The 22,750-nt window shown below is 40.7% G+C and overlaps 1 protein-coding gene across 10 annotated transcripts in view; it reads right to left on the bottom strand.

Moving 5' to 3' along the window:
• MEIS2 (Meis homeobox 2) overlaps positions 1–22,750 on the bottom strand; it is a 196,418-nt gene that overhangs the window by 129,553 nt on the left and 44,115 nt on the right. For all 10 annotated transcript variants that reach the window (XM_031672961.2, XM_031672957.2, XM_031672963.2 and 7 more), the window contains one exon: positions 5,941–6,086. In XM_031672961.2, coding sequence (XP_031528821.1) covers positions 5,941–6,086 — 146 coding nt within the window. The remainder of the gene's footprint in view (positions 1–5,940; positions 6,087–22,750) is intronic.

Genomic DNA, 22,750 nt, shown 5'->3' with positions numbered 1-22,750 from the left:
CAGGGACCCTTTTTAAAACCTCATACTGTGCTGTCTCTCAGAGAGCCTACACCCAGGATTCTGTTCTCATACTGGGACCCTTCTCTATCAAAAGGAGGCCCCAGGGGAGGCATCCTGAACTAGTCCACAGCAAGTTTCTTCTTTACATCTCACCTCATCCCAGAAGGCTCACCAGGATTCTCTGGCTTTCCATGGGCACCAGGACTCTTTGATGCCATCACCAAGCATCACTGGGCAGCTGTCTGATGGTCATAATGTGGCTCTAGTAGGTTGAGGTCAGACTATGTTCTCTCCTGATGAGGGGCCTTTGGGACTGGTTTGGCAAAGCCATTCTCTCCAGCTCACACAGTTCCAGGAAAGTATCTGGTAATTTTGGTTGCCCACTTCTACTGGTAGCCATGCAACTAGATTGAAATATGAATTATAGTTATTTTGCATTAAGTTCTTATTACAAGAGCCAGGCGTGGAGCTGAATGCTATACAGAGTCTCATTTAATCCCTGCAAGGTTGGTTCTAAAATTATTCCCATTCTACAGATATGGAAAGTGAGGTCCAGAAAGGGTAAACGCTCAAGATCAAAAATCTACTGTGTTACAGATTCCAACCCCTGTGCTCTTAATCTTGACACTGTATTGCCTCATTGAGAAAAGAAACTATCACTGTGTTGTCTCATTGAGAAAAGAAACTATCTGTATCTATACAAGAGGAAGAGAACTAGTTAAAAGGTAAAATAGTCTGGCTCCTCCTTCCTCCATTGATATCCCTCTCTCCCTCTCTCGTTTGTGTGTTTGTGCGTTTATGTGTGTGTGTGTGTGTGTGTGTGTGTGTACACATTTAATAAAAAATCTGAGATGCCTAGGTTGACTGTCATATGGTCTTTATGAATTCACTGGAGAAGAAATATGTTTCTCTAACATAACATGGAGCTGTGTTTACTCGTAACTTGGGTGCACTATCTCTGTAGGACAATATACCTTAAGATACCTGTTACTTACCACAAAATCCCATAAAACAAACTCTAATGAGAGAGGAGTGAAACTTGTGAACACCTGAGAGGCAGGCTCCATTTTGCTCCCTTACTGCCAGAGAGATGGAGGGAGAAAGCATTTTGCCACAAACAAAGGGCAGAGTTTTTAGAGCCTGCAGTTTCAAGAAGGCTGTGTGATATTATATCACTTTAAAGTAAATTCGCTTCTGATTCTGTACACATATCTTTAAAAGAAGTCAGTCCCACATCCGCTAAGTGTAAGCTTTATCCCTCTGTTTTCAAATAAGAAAAACTTTCGGCAGAACCCGGTATGAGCAAGTGGTGTCTTTGTGCGTGAGCCTTCCTGTTTTCATTCCAGGATCAAATATATTCTTTGCGGCACAACTAGGGGAGCTCTTGAAGGTGGCAAGTGGAGGTGCCTGAGAGCCTAATTGAGCACACCAAGGGCTTCTCGGCGTGGAGGAGTTTTTCACGGTTATGAATAAGCCGTCAGCCCGGGTATTATTTCTTGCTGTTTCTTTCTTTAACTATCTTTGAAGTCAAATAAAAACAGTTGTAATGGCAGGCTTACTTTTATGCTATCATAATCTCCATGTGTTAGTGAAAGGAATATACTTCCCTAGGATTTCCCAAAGTTTTTTTTTTTTTTTTTTGCCATTGGGTACTTTCCAGCAAAAGCACATATATTCCAACAGATTCTTTCTTCGATCTTCCCTAGATTCCTTAGCCTGAGAAGGCAGGCAGAGCCGCCCACCAATAGAACAGAGGCTAATAGTATACCCAATGTTTTCACTAGTTGAATTTCTAAAAAATATTTATATGGACTCATTTCCTTAAAATTATTGTGAGGCTTTAAATATTTATATGGATTCATTTCCTTAAAATTACTGTGACGTTTAAAGAACATTTTGGAAACTGGTACTTAGAAACTAGAAACTAGTTAGTCTCAGACTTAAGTTCCAAGTGCTAAACTCAGAATATGGAAATTCCTCACTGCTTCAAATAGTTGTTTTTTTTTAATGCCATTTTGGATTTAGTTTAAATATTTTCCTCAATATAATCAATTCACTGTGAGCATATTACCTTTTCCCCTAAAGCTGGTGGTGCACAGGAATTTGAGAGAGTGTTTTAACTGTTACAGTTGTAGTGGAACTTGTTCTTCCAAGAAAACTGAAGGTTAATGATTTTTGTCATATTGAGACTAAGACTTAACAATTGCTACAGTTGGCCTTTGTTGAGGTGGGGTTCTTTTTTTCTGGGCCTTTTGAGGTATTCAGAATAGGTGACAATAGCTTGCAGTTGAGAACATATGTAGAGAGACCCCTGTGGCTTATTGGAAAAAGTTGCTTCATGCTGGTTGGGTGTTAGGAAAAAAAAAATACAACCAGAGTTCTTTTATGTTCTGCTAGTTAATGAATGCATGAATGTCAAAATGGGCCAATGGCCCATTCAGGGGGCAAAGCCTCAGCAGCCCCCTTCTTTAAGAACACATCCTGAGATGCAAAATACATTTGCTTAACAAATTAAAATAATGAGATAATTCAATTAGCTTCTTTTTAAAAAAAAGAAAGAAAAAAGGGTACATCGGGGATTATTGTAATACAAGAACAGGTCATACTGCACAAAAGGGAACAAACCAGTTTGAAATAATGTTAAAGAGACTACTAATGAAGGAATGCACGTTGAATCATGCACTTGTAAAGAAATTTACATGAAATAATAATTTAGACTACATCTATTTTCAGTGAGCTACAGCCAACATTTCACTTTGAAAGTTGAAATTAATTAAATGACAGAAAAATATAGTGGGGCATCTCTATTTCCAAGGACTTCCTCATGCCTGTTAGTGCGGGTAAGAAAAGGAGTCTAAATTAACATGTCGCTAGTTAGGGGTCTCTATTCTTGGTTTCTGCGCCCAGAATTATAGCCGAGTAAATCTTTCAGCTCATTAAAGATCGGAAAGTAAAAGTTTTACAGGACCATCCTCATCAAAGTTACTGAACCTCTTCTCCGCAGTTGGGGTGAAGTCTGGATGAAGAGGGAAGGTATTTGCAAAGAGAAAGCTGAGAATTTCCTTACATACAAGGGAGGTGCAGGAAAGGCAGGGGAGGGGAGCAGAGAGAAGGACTGAGAGACAAAGCCAGTGGGAAAAGTAATGCAAGGAGCATGTTGTGGAAGAAGGTCACGGGGAGGAGGAAAAAACAGCACTTAATGGCAAATAAGAAGGAAGGGGGACGAGGATCCAGAGGAGAGGACGACCCGGGGCAGACCTGACGGCTGGGGCAGAGTGCGGCTCAGAATGTTCTAAGTGGAACCGAAACACACGAGCATGGGAAAGGAGCCTGCAAATGTGCACATCCTGCGTCGTGCCCCATGTCCCTCTCATCTGAAAAACGGGGAAATGGAAGGTCCAGGGAACTTAATGGACTTGACTAAGGTTCAGCCAGGACACAGGAACACTGAGCTCAAAATGCCGGTTTCCCGACTCCCTGGCTCAGCGTATTTGGGTCTTCTCTCCCTACTCCAAGGACAGGCACGAGTTAAAATTTTCAGCTGGACAGTGAATTCTGCACAAAGCCTGGTGCACATTTATCTAGATGAAAGCACCTCGGGGTGGGGAGAAGGTCCTGCATGGGACCACCACGAGGACCCCCCAGGAATCACTGGCCACACACTATTCCTCACCGGTGGCCCTGGTGCGCGGTGGGTTCAGTGCAGGACAGGGAGATGGGAGCTAATCCGTCAACAGGACGAGGCAGGAGGTGCAGCTGGGCTCTGGACACTCTGTGGGAGATTCAGGGCACAGAACCCCGGGTGGTGAAGGAGAGACTTGGCTTTGAGAGAGGTGCAAACAAAGTCTCCTCTATTCGGAAAGGCTGGGGGACAGGAAAATTTTAGAACAAGTAAAGCAAACAGCACTTTGCTTCTCCATATTCCTCCCCTTTGACGCTGAGTGTTTTGATGGCAGAGGTTGTGAGATTGATATGATAGCTGTTAAAGGTGATCATGATTTTAGCAGAGTCATCATAATGGGGTAGAAAACGCACAGAGCTGGGGACAAGGAAGGCTGGGGTCCAGATTGCAGCTGGACCTTGAGCCAATCTCTTCCTTTTCTGAGTCTGAGTTTCCTGGTTTGTAAACAAAGCAGCTGAATTCACTAAGATTCTGCTGTTCTGTGAAGTTGGTTTTGATGGTTGAGGGGTTGAAAATACATGGAGACATTTGTCTGGAAAGCAACCGCTGAAGTTTTTATTTTCTACACAGAGGGAGGAAACCTGACAGGTGAGCTGGTGGGGAGGAGGCGCCTGCCTGCCATCCCCTCGCCCCTGCCCTGCATTTCTTAGTTGCTACTCTAACCAAACAAACCTTTGGTTAAAAATGAGAAAGCCCTCCCCTCACACTCATTCGACTTCCAAATTAAAAACATTTTACAGGTTAGTAAATCTCCAGCTGAGGTGATGTAGCAAAGAACAGCTGTGAAGTAATTTTGATAATGATGAGAATAATAACCACATGGCAAGGTTCAGGGCTTTGCTGTTGCAGCTTCAGTGCTTCTGAATAGATAAAAGTGATTAAATACTCCTGATTATCCCTGACCAATATGTAATGGATTTACAGCCCTTTCAATTAGTCAGTATTTGCTTAGGACTCATTATTTTGTCTTTGGTTAAGTAATCAGCCCAGAGACTGCATGTTCTGTCTAATTCCTCTGAGCCCAGTCAGTGCAGGGCCCTGACCTTTGAAATGGCCATAGCTGCAAGGCAAGAATAACCACTGCCACGGCAGCCTCGTTGGTTCTCCCAGCTAATCCTGACACCACGGGCCAGATCGATACACCTTAGTTTGCTACTAATGTCCTTACATCGAAATGGCCGATTTAGGAATGTGGATCTATCAGTCCGCCCTCCCCGCCGCCGCTCCACCCCTTGCCCTCTGGAGCACTGCTGGGAGAGCGGGTCAGCAGCCAGCGCCATAAATAAGAGTGGAACCTTGTCCTGGACCCATGACACTGTAACTAATGTCATTCAGCACAGCAACACACACGTTGGATGATCAAAGACCTTCCGCTTTCCATGTGCTACTCTAGTTTTAAGCATCAACCTAAACAGAATGGCCCGAAAACAATACGATAGCAAGCAACAGCCTCTGAAATCTTTACCATTTGCCCAGAATTTCCAAATGCACAGTAAAATACGAGTGCCTAGTTCCTCTGTAAAAATATCTTGTAATTTTTTTTTGACATGAGAGTCCTAGAGTCAACGGTATATATAATGACACATAAAACCGACTGCAAACAGGAGGATAAAGATAAACTGTTACTTTACAAATGTTGCACACGGTTGATCTTTTTCCAGAAGTGAACAGGATTAGGCTAAAAGAAAATGGACTTGAACTGCTAAGAAAAAATCCTTAATCTCTACCTTAGAAACAAAGGCATTATAGCACCTATTACCCCTCTGCATTTGTCACAGAAACACGTGGCATGTCTGCAAGCTGCTTTGGCGATTAGAGTTGCACCGGATACCACAAGCGTGGACGTGCGTGGGGCAAGGTGCTTTTGTTCGCCTCCTAGAGGAGACAGTTTTTGTTGGCAGCGTAACCAGCAACATTTATGGATTCATGGGCTTCTTGCAGCCGTTTCCCTTGGTTGTAGTTGCATTACCTGAAGTTGCCCTCGTATCTTTTAGCATAAATAAGTTACTTATGTATACTTTTTAGGGCTAGATCATTTTGAATAAAGTCCATTCCTGACCTACTGAGACAAACTCCTCCTTTCTACAGGGTGCGCTTTGGGTGGCGCCATTTGGTAAAACCTTGGCTGCTCTGTTAGCCATTAGATTCAAGAAAGGGAAAATAGGCACCTTATTTTTAAAAAATCTGTATGAGCCCGTCTAACTTGCTACAAGAAGGCAAACAACAAAACTTTTTTTTTCTCTTTCATCTTGACTTACTGTGAGATGCTGGAAGAGCCACGCCCTCATGATATTTGTTGCTACTTTGGGGAAAATGCCTCTCTTCTTCTGGCGTTTTTTGTCCTTGTCTGGATCGTCATCGTCACCTGTGCCAGGTGAAGCTACACTGTTGTCTAAACCATCCCCTAGTAGAAAGAAAAGAAAACACATTAGAGAAAACACAGAAAGGGGGCCAGCAACAAGGAGCCGCTAATGATGAGCTCAGCTAAGCTTGTTGAAAGAAATCCATTAAGCAGGTATATTCTCTTTCATTAACGTATAATTGGAGACACAAATATGTAAAAGACAAAATTAAACCAGGCCTCTTCAAATGTTAATTTCGTGTGGCTCCCACTTGCCCATATCATTAATTCAATTATAATTGTGCTCCTGACACAGTGCAGTAGCTCTTTGTCAATTACAGAATCCAATGTGGGAAAACCGCCATCAGAAAACCCATTCGGTAAAAATGCATCCCCATGCCCAGAGTGAACACATACTGTAGGGTAATCAAGTTAAATGTTCTGTAGTCTATATATTCTAGGCTGCCTGCATAGGTGACAGTAACTGTGTCACTGTTCATTGCACATAACACACTGCCTGCTCAGCCCCTCCTAGAACTGTCACCTCCTAAGCATGCACATTCACACACTCCTCAGATGACCCTGGACTCAGCATCTGCATGACATGAAAACTTTTAGCTCTCTGCACCGCTGATCATTATCATTAAAAAAAAAAAATACACATCAAGGTAGGGTGCTCACTTAATCAGAAGTTTCTATCAACATCTTTCTCTTCTGTGCTTTTCTCTGGCATTAATTGTGCATTAGCAAAAATCATTTACTTTTAACAGTCATAGTTATTTTTTCTTGCCCTCCGGCAAAAATGCCTTGAAAGCCTGCCTGGAGGGCATCTAAATTATGTATCTGAAAAACTCTTCTGGCAAGGCATTGCAGGACCCCTACTTTCTTAAAATTCATACGAGCACGTCTCCCTGTTTTTGGGAAGGCATCAATCAAGAGGAGCCATATATGCCATATCCCTACATTAATATTTGAACTAATAACTTTAAAAAAAGGAAAGAAACAAGATCCGACTTGTGGCATAATCAAATGCAAAATAAATGAAGAATACGGGGACAGCACTGGGGCTTTATAGATGGCTGTGTTTTCCTTGCACATCATTAGCCTGGAGCCACACGAAAGAGGAAAACAGAGAAGTGGAGAGTTTATGCTCCCTGCTGGTGTTTAAGAAGCCAGGGTCCTGGAAGGACATCTGGGAATTGCGCTGAGATGGGGGTTTTTGTAATTTAAGAATAGACATTCATTAGCAGTAAAAGCCATAAATCCCATGCTAAGTAAAAACCTTGTCCAAGAAAGCCTAAAACAATAAACTCTGTGCTCAATGTAGCTTGAGCTAGATGCTCCGCAGCGTCCGGGGGATGCTGTAGCTCCACCAGCTCATTCCCAGACCGGCTCCGTCCTCTTGGACCGGGCTACCCCGGGACATCCTGCCACGGGCCCCTCACCTGCTAATCTGTCCCGGCTGCTAGGTGGGCTCCCCTGTACCTGTTCTTTTCCTTGAGCGCCGCAAAAACCCTCAACCTTCTTTGACCAGAGAAGCAGAAAAGCCACGGCAAAGAGCTGGCAGATTAATTTTATTGACATTTCCATTTTCACTGCAATGTGATACCCTCCATCACATGGAAGAGATGACCCTCACTATTTACAGACTGACAGGCCACTTCATTACAACCACCCTGCCCCAAGGCAAAGCAGCTCCCTTCCATCTGCCCAAACACTAGAGCATGACCCCGAAGTTGCTGTTCTCTTTTTCTTTCCCGTCTGTTATGATGAAAAAAAAAAAAAAAGTGAGTCAGAAGGACCCCAAATAGTCAAATAACTAATCAGAGTACAGGGAAACAAAAGGCATTTGACTTTTGAATACTGGCTAGATAGAGTCTAGTCTTCACATGTCAGCCCTCCCTACACACCCAGGTACACAAGGGGTCACCTGCACAAGGACACACACACACACACACGCACAAGCTCGAGCAGGGACACGCGCACATGCTTTCTACCATGCCCAGGAACTGCTGCAAGGCAAATTCGCACCCACACTAATGGCTTCTGACTGCTCCTTGGCAACCCCAGCATTGTAACCTGGGTGGATGTGCTCTCCAAAATACAGACACTGGAGCCATCTCATCAGCTGTTCATGTGACACAGATGGAGAGTGGCTATTAGGAGCCAGGCAGTGGGCCTTGGGGATCTGAGGTGCTGTTCTGTAGCCTGAGGCAATTTTGAAAAGCAGTACCCGGAGATGAGGGAAAAAAAATCCACACTGCAAGTGCAAGTTTGAAGTCAGTCAGTCTGTCTGTGGACCTACCACGGATAAAGATATCTTTGTCTCTGGATGGAAAGTTTACGTGGGCTATCAGGATGTACAGCTCAGATAATGTGTGTGTGGAATGGCTCTTCCTCCAATGTCTTCCAAATATAAAAACACACACTGTAAACAATGCCTGTGTGTATATATTTCTTCCTAAGCACATATGGTTTCTGTGTATATGTTTAAGCTGAAATTGTCAGGATTTTGTTAAAATCTCATTCAGCATTTTTTTTTGATAGATTCTTTGAATATACTTATTTTAAAAGGTTAATGGCTTAATTGAAAGAAGTTCAACCAAAAAAAGCACTTGCCTTTTAACCCAATCAATGACCTTAAAAAGGAGAGACAGTGTTTTCACGGTGCCTTGTCTCTTGCTTAAAAGCAAAGAGGGCTGGTAACACGTTCAAACTATATGATTCACTATATTCAGCTCAAGAAAAAAAAATATCTGGATCGAGCATCCTTTGATGACTGACAAACTAGAGAAGACAGGAGCATTACATGAATTTTAATACAAGGCAGTCCACTTCATATAAATGTTGTAAAATATTTGAATTTGGATCAAGTGTAACAAATAATTGTGAAGAAAAGTGTGCCTATTTTTATAATAACTGCATACTAGACATTGGATTTTTACATTAACATTAGTGTTTCTACCTGCATAGAGATAGGAATTTTCTTCTCCAAATACACAATACATTTGTCTTTTCCTCCAATGGATTGTGAACCAACTCCAGCATAGAGGACTAACAACAGCATAAAGAAAAACATTTTAAAAGGCAGCTGTGTGATCTGCAACTGAAAATAAAATCAGGCAGATGATGCTAGAGTGAGTAACCCTGAAAGTGGATACTTCTTCCTCGTTTCAGGGCCAGCGTGTGCAGCGAGGAGAGGTGGCAATCCTGGGCACCTGTGCCAGATGTGTTTCTGTGCTGAAAAGGGTGTGTTCACGGGCACAGATGCAGGTGTCAAAGGAGGTATGGGAGACAATAGCAGATGTCTCAGCATCTGAAGTTAGGACTCAAAAGTGTGGAATCCTTGGGGGTAGGAAATGTATCTTCTTTATCTTTTTATCCTGAGAGCACACCTCCACGTCTGAGCCAATGCAGATCCCCAGTGATTGTCTGCTGGCTGAGTGAAGGACTGAACTTATCCAGGAGTTTATTCAGGGGCCCTCCCCTCTTTTTGAGAATCCCAAACTGGGGCGACTGCCCTGGTACAGTACCGAAGGGGCTGGGTGATTGCCCGAGTACCCGTAGCCACTTCTAAGCAAGCCAGGTATGGCGCTTCTCTGAAGAACCCAGGGCCCACTTGAACTTTTTTGAAGGGTTAACCCACAGGCCATTCTACCAGCATTGCCACTGCTGATGGGGAAAAACTAAATAAAGAACTTACTGGGCGTGCTTCTTTTAAAAGGTTGCTAATCCCTTGACCAAAGGCACAGTCTAAAGTTTGAGGCAAGACATTCAAAACAGCTGTGCATTACCAAGCGCGCTGTGTGCGACCACAGAAAGAAATACTCGAGGCCTGTGCATAGATACCTTTGAAGCAGATTAAATCATCAGGAGAGACTGTAAAAAAAACAAGTCCCCAGGCCTCATCCCAGACTTACTGAATCAAAATACCCTAGGGCTGGGCAAAGGAATTTGTATTTTTAACAAGTTCCTTGGGTTTGCTTATGCAATCAGCACTGGTTCTTAAACTGGCTTTTGGAAGCCACTGAACCAGATGACCTTCTAATTTGAGATAAGATACAACCTGAGGAACAGGTAGAGAGTCAAATTCCCTCTGACTGCCATGAGCGGGGTTAGTGGTTATGATTAGCAACTATAGTCTGGTCAGGTCCCCACTCACTGTGGGAAAGCCATGCTGCCCTCCGTCACCCGTCCTGGCCAGCACTGCACAGCCCCACCTTATCTTCCGGTGGTGAGGGTTAAACAGGAAGAAAGGAGCTGCAGAACACTGGCTCTCAAAATGCGGACCAGCAGTATTAACACTGGCAAAGAAACTGTGAGAAATGCAAATTCCTGGGCCCATCCCGGACCCACTGTATCTGACTCTCCTGGGATGGGGCTGGACCATCTGAGTGTTACTAAGCACTCCAGGTGATTCTGATGACACTCGAGTCTGAGAAGCACTTCTGAAGGGCACAGAGAATATCCCCTTAGCCTGCTTCCCCTGGTGGTGGTTGTCTGAGGGCCTGAATCTGACCTCGGGGTCCTCCTCCTGCTTTAAGGCTTTCAAGTGACTGGAGAGCATCTGTGGCTGGACTGACAGCCCTGCTCTGGAGGAGGTCACACAGGCTTTCCCTAGCAGAGCACACTGTGCTCAGAGCAGGGCACTGCCTGGGGAAGCAGCAATACTGAGGGAGTCTAGTTGCAGGAAGTTCACCCTGGGATTCCAGGGGTATCCGGGTGTAGGCAAAAATCCCTATCTGTAGCTATGCAGCCAGTGAAGCAAGGAAAGATATGGTGAGAGGATCCTCAGATGATTCTGAAGCAGAAAACTCCCAATCCATAAAATTCCTGGCCATAAAAACTACCCAGGCAAAAGGACACTACTTCTTTTCATTAGCATATTGTCTTATTCCATTTAGCCAAAAATATGTCTATATTTTAGACATCATTTGCTTGGCTTGGCAATAAAGAAATGATACAAACAGTGATGATGTGCTGGGATGAGTTCAGCACCACTGGGATCTGGCCTTCTTGCCCCATCAGAAATACAATGCAACAAGCAAGAGGGTCCTAGTCCATCGTCCTCTTTCTACTCCACCTCCCTCCACAAACAGCCCAGACATTTACCAGTGAAGAAACTGAGGCCTAGAGGTTAGATCCTTGCCTAAGATTCCACAGCTGCATGTGATACATGGATAAACTGGATTCCAGGTAACTCCAAGTCCAGTGTTCCCACCACTGGTATTCTCACATTAGCACTGTAAGTTATCTTTCGCTTTTCAAAGCATTACTTCATCTGAACTCTGTTATCAAGCAGAGTTTGGTCCTACAGGTAAAGGTCTAAGTGCAGAGGAGAGATTAGATCGAGGGCCCAGGGGTTGGTACTGAGTAAGAGCTGGTCCAGGCTGGTCCAGGTTCAAAGAGATATGTGCAAACTTTTCTCCAAGTAAGCCAGTGCCTATACGGGCCTTAGATATATTCAGTACAGCAAGAGTCTTTGAGACTCAGGATTTTTATAATGGGTTTATTGTGGTCAAAAGTAGAGGCCCTTATTTGGACCAGACTGACCTTCAGAGCCCTAGATGCCAGAAATATTTGAAAACCTACCCATCTCATGGGCTGTGATGGCATCACTGCGCAATACTGTTAACGGCTTGTCAGAGCGGTGACCACAGTGATGTACTTCTCCTGCCTCAAAGCCAACTCCTTAAAGATAGACTAAGGCTTCTATGATGTTTGGTGCGCTGTCAAAGAACAAACATCTGAAACTGATCTCTCAGTCTTAATTTTCAGAGAATTATTTAGACAAATGAATACATATTTTGTTTACTAGGATTTGTACTTATTTTGAGGAAGTTGGTGGCACATTATTTAATCCTCACTTCTCCCAGTTTTGAACCAAGTTTAATAGTTAAATATGTTCATGCAAAATACATGCTTAAAAAAGACTGACATTTCATCTGAAAGACATGGCTTTTTCCCCTTTCTTTTTTGATAAATACAAATGCTATATTCATTATCATTTTATGTAACATAAATTCATACACACACACATATACCTTCCGAACTACTTCCAGGAGTTAGGTACATTCATGAATATATCGATATTTATATGCCTGATTATAAACTTTAAGTATATAAATTAAACCATTATCTTTTTCCGATAATTCACTAATTTGTACATAAGTATCGATATATATTTGTAGATGAACTACATATGAACTACATATTTATAGCTATATATACACACACAAATTTATAGAATTCTTAACATGTTTGTATTTAATGTTAAATAGGGTAGCCCCTTTCTACACCATTTCTCTATCTCTAGAACACAGGCTCCTCCACCTTATCTTATCACTTTCATTATCCTCATTATCACAAGTAACTTTCATTGGACACTTGCTAAGTTCCAATCCTCAATCTTCACAACAAATGAATGAAATGGCTATTATCAATTCCATTGTACAGATAAGAAAACTGAGACTCAGAGAAATTAAATAACCCATCAAAGGTGGTGTTTGCCCTCTAAAGTCCATGCTCACAGCCTCTATCCTCTCCCTTAGACCGCTGGGAAAATAAGAGGTGAAAAGTGAAGCTAGATTCTGGATTAGCCCTCACTGCTCAACAATCCCCGAGAGTGAGGCCGTATATATTCACATTTATGAACCAAAAAAATAGTGGGTGACAGCACATTTAAAAGTAAATATACCAAGAAATGAGAAGATGCAGATTTTTACACAGTTATGTTCACTATCTATATGATTATTATTGTCCCTTGTGGATCTAAAGTTCAAAGTAAATCTGATTTTGAAATAGGTGTTATCTGTTTAATTTTAAAGACTTTTCTAAGGGGATCTTTCAAGATTCTATGCCTTTAGTCCTGTGCTTTTGGCCATTTTCTTCATTTTTTTTCCCCACTCCTTACCATTCTTCTTTGCCCAGGCAAACTCCTACTCAAACATCAAAACCCAGTGAAAAAGGAACCTTCTTTATAACGTTTTCCTTAGTTCCTATTAACAGAGCTGGTATACTACGCTTTCTATTTCATCAGCAGTTTGTTGTCACCTCTGGTATATTTACTTTTCTGTTTTGCAATTTATCTGTTTACTAATTTGTCTGTCCTGCTTGACTGTGAGCTTCTTCAAGGCAGGGCCATGTCTTATTCATGTCTGATTCCCAAACCCTGACACAGAGTAAACACTTAAATGTTAGTGGGATAGACAAATTGGTAGCAAGAGTCTTGAGACATATTATTAGGCCCCTATGAGAATATAACCTGTTTGAAGAAAGTGTCCATGAAGGGAGTCCCTTGCTCTGGTAACCTATTCTAGCAGCTACCCAGACTGGAGATCCCTCACTCCACTCTCCCTGCCAGAGGGGCCCTGGATGTATCATGCCCAATGTTTTACTGCTCACACACATGCATGGCCCTCCTCAGAGATGGTCCTCACATGTCAGAGACATGGGTCATATATCGTCTCTGAAAACGGTGCTCCATCTCTCAGAACTGCCCTTATCCAATGGGGAAGAGAGAGTGCCCGGGCTGTTCAGATTACTCAGAACATCACAGTTAGAAATGAAGCATCACGGAGATATGGAATGGCAACACACAGCTCTTTGGGAACTTATTTTCTGTCATCATTTCTTTGTTTTTTCCCTCCTACTATATATAGTACATTAAAAACAGGACTAAAATGTACTAAGAGTCAAAAGATTTTTTTTTGCAGGGACTACTCTCCAGGAGTTTAATTTAGGACATCCCACTGAGAAACCTGAATCAGGGTTTCCAATAAGAGGGAAAAAAAAAACCAAAAAAAAACCCTACAACAAAAAACTCAGCAGCAGCAGCTGCCTTTGCCCAGTTCTGCTTTACACTGTCGCCTTACAAAACTTGCTTTCCAAGAACCATCCTCAGAGTAAATCTTTTTCCACTTGCAATTTACCTTTTTTCACACCAGATGAGGTTAGGGGGAGGGGGAAGCTACAGACCCAGAATTGGGGGGAGGAGGAGGGGCGAGAGGTGGGGTGAGGGGCCAGCAGTGAGACCTGCTAATTACTGATCTCTTTTACTCTCCTGCTGTGCTTAACTGTCTGGACACGTTAAAGTGAAATTTTTCTGTGATTTTTCAAGTGACTAGTTCATGGCCCACTAGCATGGCGGGCAGCAGGAGAGGTGAAATGCTTTCGTTTACATGCAACATTTACTAACTGTGTGGGTTTCCCGACATTAAAGAGAGGACAGTGACCCAGGCCACCTTTTTCACACTCAAAAGAGCACTGAAAAAACAAGTCTTCATCGGCTTACCTCAGGCTCCCCCGGTCCTGAACACCCTCCCCCCGGGGTATGAGCAGAAAGGGAAAAAAAGAGGGGATTTTAATGCTCCTTTCTCTTCAACTTTTCAGGCGGTATAAGCAGCATTTAGCAAATTCAGCCCCAAATGGCTCCAAATGCTCAGAGCTGTAGGGGCTCATTCTTTGTTCTCCTCCCTCTATTTACACAGGATTTACGCAGCCTCTCCAGTGAAGAGACCGAAAGCACTTCCATTCTCACCGGCTCGGCTGGCCTATGGCCCCGGCCCCTGGCCCGGGCCTGCACGGGGGCGATCCCTGCCACCTGGACAAGGCGGCAAACTGCTCCCTAACGGAGTGGTCCCCGGGCCACCTGGCCGGTGCAGGCCGCTGCAAAGCTCAGGCCGGCGAAGATGAGCTAACCCTCCTAGAAGAGACACAGAAACGCAGCCAAGGCTGTGCAAATAAATGTGTCCAGAGACAAATAACACGCACTTTAAAATATGCAGCTATATGATATAATGGAAAGTGGTGGGTGAAAAAAAAATTCAGACTGCAGCTTGGATGAAAACCACTTCACCCACTGGTTGGAAAAATAAAGTGTAAAAACAGACAGATGGACACATATGTAAATGTGGCAGTGTTTTAGGCTTTAGCTGGCAACGTGAGCGTCGTAGTATAGTTTTGCACGCCTGTATTTTCCATATCATGTTGAATCCTGTTAACTGTTGAACAGAAACATCCTCATACTGGTCCTTGACCAAATCAGTCCCCTCAATTTACCCGTCAGGAGCCATAAAATGGCTTTGTTTATTGACTGGAACCCTCTAATCCTTTCTAGCAGAAGTGAACGAAAGCTTCCAAACTCGTAGCCTGAGCTTCCCTGAAGCTGGTTACTCTCCTCTGAAATGTATATATATTTCATAATTTATGCTTCACTTAAGTTGGTTACTCTCATTTGAAATATATATATACTTCGTAATTTATATATACAGATAAAATTTCACTTGAACAATTTTAAATGTTTCAGTAAAGGATATCTACTCTCCTAGCCTCCCACAGAATTCTCAAAAGGACATTGACTGAAGCCGGTAGAAAAGCAAATTCCTTTTTCTTTATAATTCAGCAGATTGCCTAATCTCTGTGGTGGAGGGTAACACAATGTACTTGTTACTCAGTTACCTGATAAGCACATATAAAAGTACGGAGTAGGTTCTGAAGTTATTCACAGTACATCATAATAAAGCTCTTCTGGGCACTCTAATGATTCATTTTTACTGATCTGGCAAATGCCCTTTTCCACAGTTAACACTCAGATTTTATTAAGGTGGAAAGCAGGGACAAATGTCCACTCAAGTCCCAGCTCTCAAATTTGACGCTGTGTGCACTACACTACCTACAGCTAAAGCTTTCTTAATGTTCTGTTCACCTCCCTAGAGTGGCATTTCAGCTAACAGAGTTCACAATCTTTCAGCCCTAAACACAGAAGGCTGCTATCTTCAAGTCATCCTAGGAATGTGCCAGATACCATCATCTCCCTCCTGTGATACAAAGAACCAGAAAGAGAGAGAGACCAAGAGAAGACCAAGCTGATCAAGTTACCAACAGCCCAGAATGCCCCTCTCAGAAGGTTAATCTCTGAACCAGTAAATGTTATAATTAGGAGCCTTGAAGTTGGGCTGAGGCTGGCCACTGCAAGAAAGACCCCAGAAGAGAAAGTATGAATGGAACACATCTCTTTCACCACATGGTTTGACACAAGGGTCATGATTTTTACGGGAAATTATACAAAAACGAGTTGCTACGATAGATGAGTCTCTTTCCCACATCTCCTACAAAAGAAAAGAGGTGGCTGGGGAGAGACGCCTTCCCAACTTCACTTAGCTATGTTTCAGTACAAATTGTGAAAATTATGCAAATAACAACTTTGGCACCTTTACTCGAGGAAAACATTATTAAATTATGCTCTAAGTATTTTGTCTGCTTTAGTAATTACTTTCATGTAACTGTAAATATAAATGGCTGTTATTCTGTTTAAATTTCTAATCATGCAAAATATTGTCACACAAAATGTCCTTCTGTTGCAGTCTAACTGGGATATTCTTTTTTAAAACGTCCATATTTAACTGAAGCGGACTATTTATAGCATTGTAAAGTGCTTTAGTAAAGATAGCTAGCTAACATCTCTGAATCAACAGGTCTTTCAAGGAAAGATGCGGCCTTTATATTTACAAAAAGAATTTCCTGCAAAAGACTATTTGTAAAATGTATTTTTCACATTTTATACTAAACTAGGATATAACTAGTCTGCTTGCAAGACGCATTAACTACATCAAATCTATATGTTCAGTATATCACAATAATAATGTTCTCATTTTATCATTAACTATAGGATTTTGTATTTTATTGTCTCTTTCAGCATATTCTAATATTCAATGAAACATTAAATATCAACCAACAAAAAATGTGTTTAGGAGAAATAACAAAAAAGCAAAGTTCTATCTGTGGCAGGAATTATGTCCTTCAATTTTTAGGACCCTTACTTCATCATCATATTTGCTATCTAAAACAAAAATAGGGACAATACATTTTTACAATCTCAGTCGGTCAGCTTGAATTCTTAACGTGGTATTTCTCTGTGAATTTATATCAGCAGATACCACTTCAAATAGCAAAACACCAGAAACAGAGAGATTCTGGATAGCTCTTCAAGTTTGTTAATTACTGTAAAGTGAAAACAATAGAATATTATTTTAAAAGTGCAACTTTGCAATTGACATTGTTAAATAATGCAAAAAGAAATCCTTTATCTTAAAAGAAAAGTTAGCCATCTCTATAATAATAATGCTTACTAGGACAACTAGATTGGAATATCTATCAACATTCGTTTTGGAAAGTTTTTAGGCAGTCAGTCCTAACTGCATATAGAAAAAGGAACAACAATTCCTGTGAAGTTGATAACTGGTTTTAGGTGACTATTCCTAAACCATTAATGCATGATAATTGAAGCATGTGGATTGATTATTAGAAAACTATATTTTGTATATTTTTCAAAGAACACTTCCACACCATAGAGTTTCCTAATAAAACTGTAGCTTTTGTTTAACAAGTTTATAAACCAAATTGCTCATATTTAAAAAGTAACAACCGTGCATTTAGGGAGTCTACTTATCACGATTGTTTAAAATAAATCTACTACGACGATTTGACAGCAAGCAGGTGTACTTTTGCAATGTAATGCAAATGGACATCCACAACTCGCATGCAATAGCCCTAAGGTAAAAAATGTGGCTGCTTAATAAGAATAATCTAAGTTAGAGGAAACTGATCACTCTTAATATAGCCTATGCACTGAAGAACTGTAGACCCGAGGCCCTTTAAATGTGTACTTTACATGGAGAATGGCTGCTAACAGGTAGACAGTTTCTTTTAGGGGGATGAAAATGCTCCACAATTGATCACACTGTGATGGTTGCACAACTCAGTGAATATATTAAAAACCACTGAATTGTACACTTTAAATGGGTGAATCACATAGTATGTGAATTGTATCTCAATAAAGCCATTATTATATTTTTTTAAATGAACATATTTTGCTTCCTTCTACAAAAAAGCATGCTAGACAAAGTATAAAAGCCTAGCAATTGAATTTGAAGGCATCCATAATCTTTTCTGAATTGTTTCAGAACAATGTGATTTCAAGGCCACTTACTAATGTCATCTCAGCACCTTGCATATGGACAGACATAGGTACTCAAAAGCCATTGGGGCGGATGCTATACTGTTTAGGGTACAAAGCTACACACTGATGGAAGTAGATTGACCTTAATCCTGAAATTAACCCTCCTCCACTCTCAATCCCATTGATTACACCAGAGCCCTACTTCAAATTATTTACATCTTTCAAGGCTTACTTTAACAACCCGAATAACTCCAGGGAACTTCCGCACACACACGTACACACTGTATTTCTTCTACATAAGCCTCTTCAAGTCAGGTACCACATCTTTTATCTTCTTCATAATACTCTTCAAACTTTGTATAATGTTATGGGTATAGTAGATGCCTAACCTTTAACTGAATGAATGGATGGATAACTCTCATATTCCTAGGAATATATTTTATTCTTTGTGTTTATATCTAAAACCTGGAAACAGAAGCTATCTAAGAATGTAGGTCTCTAAGAGTTGAAAACTTGTCATAGAATTGATGTTTTATAAATTCTAAAAGCATTGACCTACAAGACACACTGCCTGAAAGTAGCAACTTTATTGAAAGAGACAGCAATAGAGGTGCCCTATATTTGGAAGAGTGCCCGATATACTTAGTTCACCCTTCTTTTTCCAAATTTCTAACTTTATTCTATTTTGGGGGGCAGCTGTACTACTTTGTACTCTGGAGGCTCACTGCTGACATACCCCTTCCCTCTCCACTCTGTCCCTCAGCCCCATCCACACATAAGCACAGAGGTACATATACTTCAAGGGAAATGTTCATGCAATGGAAGAAGCATGAACTGGGTGGTAAAAGAGCTCTTGTATTGAATTTCCAGGTCTATTCTTTACTGGTTGAGTATGACCTCAGTCAAGAGATTAACCCTCTGAACCTCAGTTTCCTCACCTATGAAATGGGAAGAATTATATGTACCTAATATGTTAATTATGAAAATTAAATGAAATAATAAGAGTACAAGCTATTATTTATTAAACCCCTAGCTTGTACCAGGTGCTTTACAGTTATTAACAATCTTAGGAACTTTATATATGACATCTAGCCTCTCACGGTACCTCACACATCAAAGGCAGATCAATAAGTGCTAGTTATTTCCTTTCTTAAAATAAACTAATATAAAAAATAAACAAAATATGGTATATCCATACCTGAAATACTACTCAGCAATAAAAAAGCACAAACTACTGACACATGCAACGTGTTACATCTCAAAGCCATTATGCTAAATGGAGAAAGCCAAATCAAAAACTACATACTATATGATTCCAAATATATTAAATCCTATAAAATGCAAACAAACAGGCCAAAAGTAGATCACTGGTTGCCTGAGGACAAACACGGAGGGAGGGATGGACTAAAAAGGAAGACAAGGAAACTTTTGGGCAGCGATAGAAACGTGCAGTATCTTGATTGTGGTGCCAGTCTCATCACAACTGTCAAAACTTATTAAATCATATACTTTAAACAGGTGAAGTTTTTGTATGAAATTATACTTCAATAAAGTTGATAAAAAGTAATGTTAAGCAGATTATAGTTAAGTCTCCATAAACCTATTATTCGGCATAAAACAAATTTTAGTGGAAAACACAGCACACAATACAAAGAGATGGGAGTGGGGATTCTCTCTGTTACTGCAGTGAAGTTCTGAAAGGATGAAATGATTAAGGGCAGCATGTGAAAGATGCTGTGGGGAGAAGCCCAACATGATATTTATAAACCTGTTGATTTCTACTATTTCCTTTCACTTTGTGAAGATGTAGATGGTCAGAATGCACTTTGCAGATTTTACTCAAAAAATGTTTTTCTCCATTCATCAAATCCCGTTATGAGCAATGTTGTTAATAACTATTCAAGCTACAAAAAGAAAGTACCAATAATAATCAAGAAGGTAATATAAATAATTCTTAATTTAGCCATTTAAAAAGACCCTTTTACTGAATTCAGTATTAACTCATTCTTCCTAATCGTAAGGTCTAACACTGGCGATCTTAGTCAATTTCAGAGGAAAACGACAGCACTATGAATGCCTCTGTGTATCCTTAAGATTAAGGATGAATGGGAAATATAGAATTAATATTAACCCTTGCCAGTCAGCTGCATGCCTTCAATAATCCCTGAATCCTTCATGTGAATATAGAACTAACATTTGCTGAGCACCCAAGTGTCCAGGTGCAGTAGGTATCATCTCATCCACAGGACAGTTCACAGTTTGGTATTTTAACCACTTTAGTATCTTTGGAAAGTGAAGCCAGACAGGTTAAGAAACTTGCCTAAAGCCATGGGGCTGGTCAGTAACAGAGCTGGATCTTCAACTCAAGTCTGTGAACTCTGTTTCACAACACAGCCTCTATTCCCACATGGAATGGAATTCATATTTTAAAAGAGTGGAATCTGAGGGGAAAAAAGTGCTTTATGGCTTTGAACCTGGGTAAGTGGTACTTACTAATGCCTGCTCACAGCCAAGGGATTCATCTGAATTCAGAGGTGTGTGATAGTTGGCCCATACCGGATAACCAATATGAGTTAGTTTCATTCTTACTTTTTCCTTTCTTTTTAATGACTCATTCACATTAAAAAAAAACAAAACTATGAAAACAGAGTCACCACTGGCTGAAAAAACACACTTGCTTAGGAAAAATAATCTTTTCTTCATCCTTCCAGAACTCATACTTCAAAATGGCACAAAAGCAAAAGGCCATGTTTGCCACTACATGGGAAATATTACTACAGCTGATTGCCATCCATCTAATTGTAGAAAGACCAGGAGCTGAAAGCCAGGTAATTATTAGTTCGCCATAGCACACCCCCATACTTTGTCATGAAGACGGACAACTCAACTCGAGGGCACCAATGTGAACTTTATTTGGGCCCTGAAAGCTGATAAAACAGGAGCTGCAAAGGTCTTTGTTTGAGAGAAAATGTTGTTCAGCCATTTCCCAGGAGGAAAAGGAAAGGGTCTGTCTCTCAGTAGGTTTATTCATATAACCTGTGGCAAACCAGCCTATGAGAGAACTGACATCTTTGCTGTAAGATCAGATCTCAGAGCCACCAATCAAACAGCAGTCCAACCTTAATATGCTGATACGGCGAATTTCCGGATCTTGATCACACTAGGCTAGGGAGTCATTCTTCTCAGTGATAAAGTCGGTGAATGCACTCTTGAGAAGATAACAAATTAAAAACCAGCTGACTCGACACCATCTGAGTGAGGAATTCACTGCTGACCCAGTACAACACAATTTCTACCACCAGTCAGTAATCACCAAAGAGGTAGCCAACTTCATTTCATAATTGAAGGAATAATAAAACTATTCCTAATACAGGTTAGCACAGCTAAATGGTAACGGTCCGACTCACATCATGCAGATCTACAAAAATTGATAATGATTCCCTCACATATCTGTATGCCGAGTCTTACTGTATGTTAAAATTCAGAGACTTTAAAGCAAATTAGAAATTCTCAAAAGTGGTATATTATTTAAATGACCAGAAAGATGAAAACAACTATGTAACTTAGAGGATTACTCCACTTAGATAATATATTTTGTTATCTACAGAATTCCCACTAAAATACCTAGTTTTTCTATAGCTGATGTATTAAGCTGGTGAGAGGCAGAGTTGACATCCTCTATCATCAACCACAAAATATTAGGAAAATAAGTACTTTACTAACGGTTGTGAACCTTGTGTCCTAGACTGAGAAATGTGTGATCTTGGAATAAAAACACCTCACATTTGCACAGAGATTTTTCAGCTTTCAAATAGTTTTTTTCCAACTCTTGATCACTACAACACAGTGTAAGGGGCATGTCCTGTTGTCCCCATTTAACAGATAAACCAAACACGGTTAACATTTTGCCAACTCCTCATCTTGCCTGAAGCACTTTCCATTATTTACAGTCTAGGAATAGTATTAGGTTGAACCATCTGAAATTGCTAATATTTGACCAGTTCTAATCTACCAAAATGGCAATTTCATAAAGCAATATTTCCAGCTTCACTATCAATCATAACTTGGTTGTTTATTCTACTTTTTCTACTTAACAATTTTCTTGTTTTTAGCAATAAGTCTAGTCTCACGCGTACAAGTCCCTTCAATTATTTTCTCTTTTCGTGTTGAATAGATAAAAAGTTAACGGGGGGAGGGTATATAGCTCAAGAGGTAGAGCGCATGCTTAGTGCACACAAGGTCCCGCGTTCAATCCCCAGTACCTCCTCTAAAAATTAATAAATAAGTAAACCTAACCACCTCCCCTACAAAAAGTTTTTTTTTAAAGATAAAAAGGTAAAGTCAAAATGAACAGTAATAAAGGAAGCCCTAGCCTATGAGAAGCCAATGAAGTAACACATAAAAAACTTACTAACAAACAATTAGGAGATGGGAGACTTTGCTGTGTGTTTAAATAGGGATGTAGCAAGAAGCTTGATCCTATTACTCAGAAAAAAGGCACTATTCTTGTCAATTCTAATTTCAAACTTCAACAACAGTAATTAGCATTGAGAAATGATTAGAGTATGTTCTATTATATGCCTCTGGAGAAATTTTCACTCTAAATGTTTCCTATAATCACAACAGCAACATTAATAAAAAATAATATTTATTGAGTACTTACTCTCTTTCAGACACTCTGCTAAACACTTTCTATGAAATCTCTCATTTAACTCTCACCATCCTCTCAGGGTTGATTTTCCTTTTACACATGAAGAAACTGAGGCTT

This window comes from Vicugna pacos, chromosome 6 (assembly GCF_048564905.1).
Source record: "Vicugna pacos chromosome 6, VicPac4, whole genome shotgun sequence".
Taxonomy (NCBI): domain Eukaryota; kingdom Metazoa; phylum Chordata; class Mammalia; order Artiodactyla; family Camelidae; genus Vicugna; species Vicugna pacos.
This window is presented reverse-complemented; position numbering and strand designations above follow the sequence as displayed.